Source organism: Protomyctophum parallelum (assembly GCF_964188405.1).
Source record: "Protomyctophum parallelum genome assembly, chromosome: 6".
Classification (NCBI taxonomy): domain Eukaryota; kingdom Metazoa; phylum Chordata; class Actinopteri; order Myctophiformes; family Myctophidae; genus Protomyctophum; species Protomyctophum parallelum.
This window is the reverse complement of record NC_139701.1, coordinates 30,932,642-30,943,202: the sequence shown is the minus strand read 5'-3', so window position 1 is coordinate 30,943,202 and position 10,561 is coordinate 30,932,642. Positions and strand designations below refer to the sequence as shown.

Here is a 10,561-nt window from a genome sequence, read left to right as displayed (position 1 = left end):
TGGGAGGACACTTATTTATTTTCTATAGTATTCAACAGCATACAGTACATGTCTGTCATAATTAGCAGACGTGCGAAAACCACAAACAAGGCTGTCCCTCTTCTTTGCTCAGACAAAATAGGCTCAAAGGTCAACCTTTACTACAGTATAGGTCCAGGTAGATACAGATAGCTCACAAGAGACAAAACATTTGCCTTACATATTAAGACACATATAAGATTACATTCAGTTGTAATCTGTATCACTTATTAACACACACAAAAAAGTACTGTAAGCTAGTGATAGTGAAGAATTGACTGTTTTTGGTCCTCCAATTACTTCTGTTGAGGAAATAAAACAACATATCCCACAAATGTAAATTCTGTCTATTTTGAATAGTAAATACTTCAAGGTCTGTGCTTTGAGACTACAAGGTAAAGTTACCAGTATACTCTAATGGCATTCAGTGGAGTTGTACTACATTAAACAAGTAACATTGTTACATGTTTAATTAAAAAGGCTCAAATTCACCTTCCCTTCTAACTAATTCAAGACTGTAACCATTATTATACCCAATCGTTGCATGTTACATGACAACACAGAACAATGACAACACAGAACAGAAATGACAACAAATAGCAATGTAATAGCACCATTCTGAACCAAAGCCCCACAATGAAAATGAATAACAATGCTGCTGACATAGTTTCCTCTTTTTACAATTAAAATCATGTGTTTTCTAGTGTTACATAGAGCTGCTTTCCGCTATGAACAGTGGATGAGTGTGAAGAAGTCAGGTCACAATTAACCACATATAAACCCTCTAGACTTAGTTGATTGGCTCTGTACTTGGTCTGGTCTTTTTTCCCTCTACATCAAACCTATTCTCCGAAAATAGCTGATCTACAAGCCCATAATGCATCACAATTCTGTTTTCAGTGAATGTTTCCCCCAGAATAGGGATGCTGCTAGGGCTCAAGTGGTGAAAAACCTGATGGTGCAATTGGATTTGATAACCTCTATCAGAGCTTCAGGCAGAGGGCTCCACAAAATCTAGGTTTTTTGTCAGGATGGAAAGACCTCTTAAACAGGTTTTGGCTATATACTATAAGAATTATAGCACATGTATACATAATCCCCTATTTAAGTTGACAATATGTTATTTCTGTCATATAACACAGCTACAGTATGTGGCAAAATATAGTTTAGCCGTAACAAAATCTGTCAATAAAACCAATATGAAGACGGCTCTTCTCAGCCAGTTTAAGATGGGCTACGACACCAATTCATTGTGAGGGGTTACATGGGCCTGAGGGAATACAACCAGGGACTTTCATAAAACGTTTTCCCACAAGGATTACCGATTACTGATCCCGAGTCACTGGTCAGGGCATAATATGAGTGACCAATCATATAGCTTAAAAGGCTGTCCTTAAAGACAAAAAAGTGAAACAGGAAAATCTGTTAAACCCTTCGTGGCACAGACCAGTAATAACCAGTAGGCCTACCAAAATGTAGATTTCATTTGGTTTCTTAATGATGATACAGCTGTGAAATGATCAGATGTGCCACAAAAAAAAATATGTTCTTTAGCGGCAGTGTAAATCCAGCTTCAGATTACCACTCCTACTATAAAGTGCTTTTTGAATACAGTAGGGCCAGAAGTCATTTAATATCTCCTCAGTGGACTTGCTCCCTGCCTGTCAGAGGCCAGTCACTGTGCAATACTACTTGCTGTGAGTTTCCACTCGCAGTAAAAGTTACTAGCACTATAGTGCCTGACCATGAGTGAGTATTACCATGTGGCATATAAGTCCCAGTAAATGAACAGCAAGGCCTGTGCTGAGGCATTTTCATACCATGACTCTGATAGCACCAGTTGACGCGCCTTGCAGGCAAACACAGTAGAAGGCCATGGCAAAGGACGGCAGCCTGATCTGAAAATGTCCAAGCAAGTGAGTGTTTGCACATATAACAAGCAAGGCGGTGTCTCTGGTTTGCCCATGTAGCATTAATGGAGCAGTAAGTACTATAATGCAGAGGTGATGAGGTTTAAGTGAATGAATGAGTGACCATGTTGTAGTGTTTCCAGCAAAATGGCAAGACTATGGCAGATTCACTGCAGTAAAGAAACAGACAGACAGACATACATACAGCCATAGTTTACACACACAGAGCTCAAGTCAAAACATGTTAGCACAAATATAAGAGGTGTCCTCTACTCGGACGTTGTGCAAATCACACTGCTCATCCTTTAGTTTAGACTGAACATCTGAGGATGGTTGAATATGCTGATGAGAAGCAATAGCTTTAAAATATAATGTGGTCAAGTAACTGTCAGAAAATACAAGTCCTTTTAATTTTTTACTAACGTATTCCTTTTCAAAGGCAAAGTTATATGGAAAATGACATTTCTACGAAGGAGATCGTCGTATACATACACAGACACAATGCCTGCTAATATACAGGTTTGATAATTCACTATAACTGTTTGGGCCACACCAGCAAAGAGACTACTAGAGGAAGTCTAGTGATCGAGTACAGTGACCAGTCCTGTGGCCATGATAAAATGTAGTAGCACCATAATATTTCATTAGAGGGATAGTATACTATCAAGAGAGGGAGAGACAAAGACAAAGAGAGTCACTGGTAGTGGGAGAGAGTTACATCAGATCACTGGTACAGGAACAGGATAGAAACACATTTCTCTCTTTTCTTTCATTCTCTCTCGCCTTCCTCTGTCTCTTTCTCACCCTCTTTCCCAAGCAGCAGCCTTCTCTCCTGTGGAATGTCTATCTCAGCTCAGACGGGTCCAGTAGACTTCAGTTCTGGGGCCTGGTTTAGCCTCCCAACTTCTGGGCTGGATTCAGGATTAAGCCCATCAGGATAATCATGGGACCAGATGAGAGTTCTCCGGATGACAGTGACCCAATTCCGTCTTACAACACAGTTGTTAGACGTTCTATATGGGCTACTGAGTTGTGGACAGGTGTGTGTTATGTTGTGTACTGAGCCCGAGGAGGAGGGAGGCTGTGAGTTTGTGGATCACCAGATCAATGTCCCTGGCAGGTCTTGCAGCACATCTGTCTGAAGTAAGGCCGGCTGCAGAACTTAAACCTGAGCACCAGGGGGCAGTAGGCCACAGTGTTCACATCTTTACACTCTGCACAGACAAACAGAACAATAACAGATCAAATACATCCCCTTTGTTGTTTCATTGGCATTTTGTGAAGGGAGTGCGCTCTTGGCATGTGACATTGATCAGTGGTTCTCAAAGACATTTAGCTTAACTTTCCCAACACTGCAGATAACAATGACTCATAGCTAATAGGCATATTAATTCACTTTAATATACCTATTGCTTACTCCACTATACGTGCAAGTATTCGAGCCTCAATTCTTACTGGAAAAAAACATTAAATAAATAATTAAATAACTAAAAGGAATAATTAAAACCAGTGTTGGGCAAGTTAAGTGTAGCTGACCCAACACTGCAAAAATAGGTGTGGCCATTTTAACTCTTTATTCTTAGGCTATTCGAAAATAGCCGATGTACAAAGCTCACATCGTGTCCCATCGCGACATGCTGTGAGCTTGTAGATCTGGTATTTCATAAACACGAAATCTTGAAAAACTGTAATTTTCTTTCTTTTTTTTCCTGACTGTGACACCAAATACATTTTATTGGGGTTTTTGTTAAAGGAAAAATATTTGAGAACCACTGGGTTATTAGATTGACCACTGACCATCAGGGTTGTCTGTGCTGACCGGCAGACTGAGGTCACATTTACTCTTGCACTGCTGCATGACCGCTGGCCGCTGGTGTTCCATACACTCGCTGGACGGCTGGCCAGTGTGAGTCAGACACTGCACAGAACGCATTTCCTGGCCCAGACCGCACTTCGCAGAACACTGACACACACACACACACACACACACACACACACACACACACACACACACACACACACACACACACGCACGCACACACGCACGCACGCACGCACGCACGCACGCACACATACACACACAGTTTTTAAGTTGCTTTTGGTTAAATATTTAGATATTTGATGTTAATTTTCATCAGCCACGCCCCTTCCTATATGAACCCATTGCATTTCATTCAAAACATAATATTAAACTTTAGAAAACACCAGAACACTCGTTCCTCATTCTGGTTCACACACAAGCCAGAGTACACGTTAAAATTACCCCAAGGTTTTAAAGTAAAAATACCCCTTTAACTGCAATACGCATGGATAAGGATTCCATATGGTGTATTTTAGTATAATCACTAAAGGGAGATAAACAGGATTTATACTTGACATAAGTCAGGCTTTACTCAGCCAGTCTGTGTGTGCAGTCTTACCTCTCCCCAGGGCCCCGTTATCCAGTGAGGCGGGGGACAGCGCTGTAGGTTACAGCGCACCCTGTTGGTAGGGCGGGTTTGCTTGGAGCACTCTAACTCTGGCAGAGTGTCCCCACTGTCCCCACCCTTACATAGGATCACACGGTGCCTGTAGCCAGGACCACAGCTAGGGGTGCACTAGAGAAACACAACAGAGACAAAACATTAGGCCTGCTGCACCTGTCCATTATTTTCTCAGCGATTGTTCAATCCATCACTTTGGACTTTGTTTTAAATGTTTTACAAATCAACGAATTGATTGATCATTTATTTTATACTTCAGATAAAGTACTGTGTCATGGCTGGCTCTGGGGCCATAACGAAAAGGGGAAACGACAACGGGGGACAATTCAAAAATAAGTATTTTATTTTATACTTAATAGTAATTAAATAATTGAAACAAAACAAACAACCAAAAGAACAAGGGTGCTCTCACGCGGCCGCCCCTGCAGCCTGTGGAGAAATGCAGATCTGTAGTGCTGTGAGAGCAGGTCTCTTATATAGTGTTTGGGGAGGACACTGGCCAGGTGTCTCCCCTTCCACTCATCATCTCTGGCTCCACCCTCCAACACTGCAATGGAACTGTTAAAGCCACACATACACACACAGAACCCCATATAGACCGATTCCGTAGCGGGTCTCATGGTCGCAGCCTACGTATTTCTTGTAGGTGGACTCGACGTAGCTGCGGGGTTTAAACCCTCACCAGGCGCACCTCTTCTACTATAGTGAACGGCAGAGTAACTGATGTTAGTCTGCCCCAAACGTTACTCTTTTACCTGCTTTTTACTAAACAGTAAACACTAACATTACAAAGATGCCCAGAACATCGGGATGAACCTGTGTAGTTTATGGCTGCTCCAACAGTAGTGGCAACATAAAAAAAAAAAAAAATGGAATGTCAAAATATCCCTAGTACCCCTGACTGCAGCTTGCAGATCGGGGCGGAGCTGATGGTGGGAGGAGTTAAACCATCAACCCCTCCCATAAGTACGGAGGCGCGCCGTGTCTGGCGGCCATGAGCCCCGTGAGGCACCGCCGAGCGAGGCGCTAGCCGAGCGAGTCGCCGTGCCGAGCGGTGCGAAGGCCGTCAGACCCGACTCAGCGCCGTCCGAGTTACGAAGCCGATAGGGACAGAATAGTAACTGTAAGTAAGAATAGTAACTGCTGTTTGCTGAAGTTGTTTGACTGCTGCTTCGACTCATGGGGTCAGTGCTAGTAGTACCCGGAAACAGTAGGACGCCCGCGGGGGAACTTTTAAATGGTTCGACCCTGCCCAGAATGGGAGGGGTTGATGGTTTAACTACACCCACAATCACTGTTTAACTCCGCCCACCATCAGCTCCTCCCCGATCTGCAAGCTGCAGTCAGGGGCTTCTCAAATATCCACCGCGGTGGCTGAGACCAGAGCCATATAGTAATGGTTGAGACGAAGCAGTGAAAGGTCCTGAAAGATACATAACGTCAGTCTTACCCAATACCCAATTTTTCTGTTTTATGAACACAAGGCTGCTGTACTTTATACCTCATACTTTAAATGTTTAGTATGAGGTATAAAATAAAAATACAGCAGCAATTGTGTTCATAAAACAGAAAGATTGGGTATTGGGTAAGACTGACGTTATGTATCTTTCAGGACCTTTCACTGCTTCGTCTCAACCATTACTATATGGCTCTGGTCTCAGCCACCGTGGTGGATATTTTGACATTCCGTTTATTTTTATTTTTATGTTGCCACTACTGTTGGAGCAGCCATAAACTACACAGGTTCATCCCGATGTTCTGGGCATCTTTGTAATGTTAGTGTTTAGTAAAAAGCAGGTAAAAGAGTAACGTTTGAGGCAGTTACTCTGCCGTTCACTATAGTAGAAGAGGTGCGCCTGGTGAGGGTTTAAACCCCGCAGCTACGTCAAGTCTGCCTACAGGAAATACGTAGGCTGCGACCATGAGACCCGCTACGGAATAGGTCTATAGCAGACTAAAGGCCCAGGGGGCCGTCACAGTATTGTGATATTTTTGGAAACTTTTCGCCTATGCCAAAATTGCAATCAAAACAGTTATTTTATTAATTGAGAAAATTATCAATATTGTTTTTAAACTAGAAAAACTGTTCCTGCAGAAACTGCGTGGGCTCGCTGAAAACCCCCAATGTATATGATGTACAGTAGAAAATGTATTAAAGCTGTTTAAAAAGTTTTAAAAAATGTCAACAGAAATGGACCTATGGGCCGGTGGCGTGCTGATGAATGGTGACGTATTCACTGCCAGGAAGCGGCAGAGGTTTGAATGCGTGTTATATTATAGCAACCACAAAGCACCTCTGTGTGAACCCTTCCTCATGCAAAAACTTTCACAAAATAAAACTTTTACAAAATACAAGCATAAATAACTGCATAAAGCTGAACATGTAGCTGAAGTTTGAACTAGATTTCTAGCACAAAGTATGTGGAAGTAGTTAGGTGCCCAAGAGAACTAGTGTGTGCTCGCTGGAGAGAGCCCACAATAATCGTTTACTTTAAATCGATTAGTTCCATAAACTGTTAAAAACACGAAGAAAGCGAAAGGCAGGAGGGGACACAGAGGGTGTGTGAGGTGACTGGTGAGGAATGGATGGGTTGCACAGGGTCACTGCAGATACAAGCACAACTTCATAATTCTTCCAGTAGGTGGCAGCAGTTTTATTTATGTGAAAAGCAGACAGACGGCTTTAGTTCCAGTAAATCAGCTGGACATGATTCTTATCTTGCTCTTGCCAAGTAAGCAGAATTTAATTTGAAAAGTGGGCTGTCCCTTTCAAAGATGCAATTCATTACAGCCTCATTCTTTCAATTAAGTGAACAAAGTTTAGCCCCAAGTTTAGAGTGGGACTCATGGGAGTGGAGGATAAAGACCTGCCAGCTTCCTGTTCCTAAAGAGGAACAAGGCATCGGCGAGCTGAGATCTGTGAACAAGACATCCTTAAAAATGCACTAAACTGTACAAATGCACAGCTACACTTGCACTCCACAAAAATATGTGGAGAAAATAATCTGATGACCTTGAAGCTCCCATGGAGCTCTTCAACTATGGGTCAGGATTAAAATAGAGCATGGCGTGTTTCTGGTGGAAGTTCCCATGTGACAAGAGTTATAAAAATGTGCTGGCGTCCCAGTGCCAAGCATTAAAAAAAATCTCTTGGCCTTGATACATTCTATATGATGTATATGTCTGCTTCGTGCTCTACTGTGCATTCCATTGATAAGGTGTACTTTATTTCAGGTAGCAGATGTCAGTATTATCCATGTTCAAATGGATGAGAAGAATATGGTGCCACTGCCAAGTGAGAGGAGTGGGGCGTCTTATTTTCAGGCACCAGTTTTAAACTCCTTGGACACCAGGGGGCGGTAGATGCTTTAGGTCAGGGGTTCTCAACGTTTTTGGCTGGGGACCCCCGAAAATGCTTTGGCCATGACTCGCATCTAACCAGTTAAGCGCAATACAAGCTCCTTCTGATATCCAAATTTGTGAAAGTGTGGCAATAACCAGAACTTCTGATGATCGTTTTTTCTTCTTTTTTTGCACCTGCACCCCAAAATCTACTGACTGTCCAAACTACTTCGGACAGACCAGTAATTTTTTTCCAACGTCGAAACCTTGGCCTTTAGGATGTCGGCTCGATTTCTCTTTGCAACATTGCGACACCCTGTAGTATTCCCTCCCTGTAGTGAAAATGAGTAACAATGCAGGGCAAATGCATGATGAGCAACACGAGGAAGAAGCTGATGTGAGGAAAGGAAATGAGGAACGATCCAGAGCAGATGCATGGTGAGCAACTTGAGCAACAGAACGCTGTGGTTGCGCAGGAATTAAGAAGGAATCAAACAAACACAGCACACATACATGGGGAGAGACTTCTGTATTCATCACTTTGACCAGCAATTCCCAACCTGTAGGCCTGTAGGCCCACTGGTGGCAAAATACAAACTTTTTTAGATTTATTTTGGGGCTTTTAATGGCTTTAATTGATAGGACAGTAAGTTGACGGTGAACTTTGCCGTCAGGATCGGGACTCGACCTCACAACGCACTGTTAGGCCATATTGTAGCCTAGGTGCCCGGAGCGTTTAAAATGATAATATAACATAACAATTTTTTTAAAGCCAAAAGTAGCCGATCTACACGCTCACAGTATGTTGTGTTGCGACACGGTGTGAGCTTGTAGATTGGCTTTTTGGCTGAAGGTTCACCCCAGAATAGGGATGATAGGGCCCATATGGTTAATCACCACAGTACAGTGGTCGCTTACCTCTGACCAGTCTAGGGCCAGCCACTCAGGGGGGCAGGTGTGATTGTTGCAGGGCTCAGTGAAGGAGGGCCGTGGGGCTGTGCACACCGAGTCATCCTGGACCTTCTCCTCTGTGGCGGAGATCTTTCTTTTACACAGCACGTTGCGTGTCTGCAGTCCCCCATTGCAGGTGCGGCTGCAGTCGGACCACTCCCCCGTCGACCAACTGAGGGGAAGCACAGAGGGAAGCCAGGTGGATATTTGTTTTTACTCCAGCTTAATTCTTCACTTAAGGAACGTGCGTGATTCCAACAGTGGGATGGAAACTCCAGTAGTAAGTTAGGACCGCTGGTCCCACAGGCATTCGCAGGGAGGAAGCATCAAGGACAAAACATGTGTGTGTGTGTGTGTGTGTGTGTGTGTGTGTGTGTGTGTGTGTGTGTGTGTGTGTGTGTGTGTGTGTGTGTGTGTGTGTGTGTGTGTGTGTGTGTGTGTGTGTGTGTGTGTGTGTGTGTGTGTGTGCGTACATACTTGCAGAGGACAGTGGGTTAAGCACACACAAAGACACACAAGTTGACACAACACACACAAAGACAGCCACATAGTGTGCAAACATGTAGACGCACACAAGTGGGCAAACATAAATACAAACATATGATGATCATGTGAGCTCAGATCAAATAAATCACTTCTACAAGAGACTACTACAATTTAACTCTGAGAGATTAAACGTCGACCCATTTGGGTCAAAATGTTTACAAATTAAAACCTGTAGTTTGAGATCTACTCACGTTGGGGAGCATGGCTCAGAGTTGCAGGCTCTTTTCTTATCTTTGGGTTTGTTCTTCTTGTCACAGGAGTGGTTGAAGACCACAGAGTGGTCTGCCTGCTTCTTACAAACCACCTGCTGCAGCTGCACACCTGGGGAATATGCCACATAAACACACAATAAAAATATACGTGAACATTGAAATTTATAAAATTATTGAAATATTTATTTTAAAAGTCTGTTTTCATTGCATTACATGAGTACCAGTAAAGCAAACCCCCAAGATGAGAAAATAGCTTGCAACACTATGGTGCCGTTTGCCAATGCATGCAGCAGTCAAACCAGTACTCTCTAGCTCTATTTTGTAGATTAGATTAGAGTTGAGCTGACTTCACCATGGCATGCGCATTAATGTTTATGTGTGCCTAATTGCACGTATCAATATTTACGTGCAAAGTCTTGATATGAAATGACACGAAAGATTGGATGGAGAGTCGTGCTATTTTCAGTTCGCAACTCTCATCATCATATAAGAAAGTATAAATCAGGCTTGAATTTGCACTTGCTGTGCACATGTTAACAGGTCCCCTCTTTAGTCAGGGTTTTTTGTAGACATTGGTCATTGGATTGGATTGGTCATTGGATTGGACATTGGCAGCTTTGGATCATTAACACTAGTAGAGAGAGGGCCGTTGTCATCAAACCAAGGCCTCATGGTCTCTGAGCTTCTTAAATGCCTGATGGTTTCAACCACCACTCTAGTTTTCCAGCATTGAACATTCCATTCCCGTGGTTATTCCCTGGGTTCATGTTACTCTACAAACGAGTACAGAGCCATGCAGGGATTTAGATTGTGTGTTTTCATGTGCCACTGTGTGTGTGTATGTTAGTTTGTGTGCGTGTGTGTGTGCCGCGTGCGTCTATATTGTGTTTGTGAAAACCCAATATCCTCACAAGGAAGGAAGGATTAGATAGATAGATAGATAGATAGATAGATAGATAGATAGATAGATAGATAGATAGATAGATAGATAGATAGATAGATAGATAGATAGATAGATAGATAGATACAAAACTAATATAAAAGCAGTAGCAACATCATTGTAATACAATATACAATATTAATAGAATATACATTTAAA

General features: G+C 42.8%; 1 protein-coding gene across 2 annotated transcripts in view; it reads right to left on the bottom strand.

The window, feature by feature from the left end:
* The window catches only part of adamts10 (ADAM metallopeptidase with thrombospondin type 1 motif, 10), an 83,954-nt gene continuing 73,393 nt past the window's right edge, over positions 1–10,561 (bottom strand). The window contains exons 22-26 of one of the 2 annotated variants that reach the window (XM_083767750.1): positions 9,442–9,571; positions 8,672–8,876; positions 4,349–4,525; positions 3,726–3,891; positions 1–3,142 (exon numbers count right to left, since the gene is read on the bottom strand). In XM_083767750.1, the coding sequence (XP_083623876.1) occupies positions 3,033–3,142; positions 3,726–3,891; positions 4,349–4,525; positions 8,672–8,876; positions 9,442–9,571 (788 nt within the window). In that variant the 3' untranslated portion in view covers positions 1–3,032. The remainder of the gene's footprint in view (positions 3,143–3,725; positions 3,892–4,348; positions 4,526–8,671; positions 8,877–9,441; positions 9,572–10,561) is intronic. The other variant, XM_083767749.1, reaches the window with a different exon arrangement.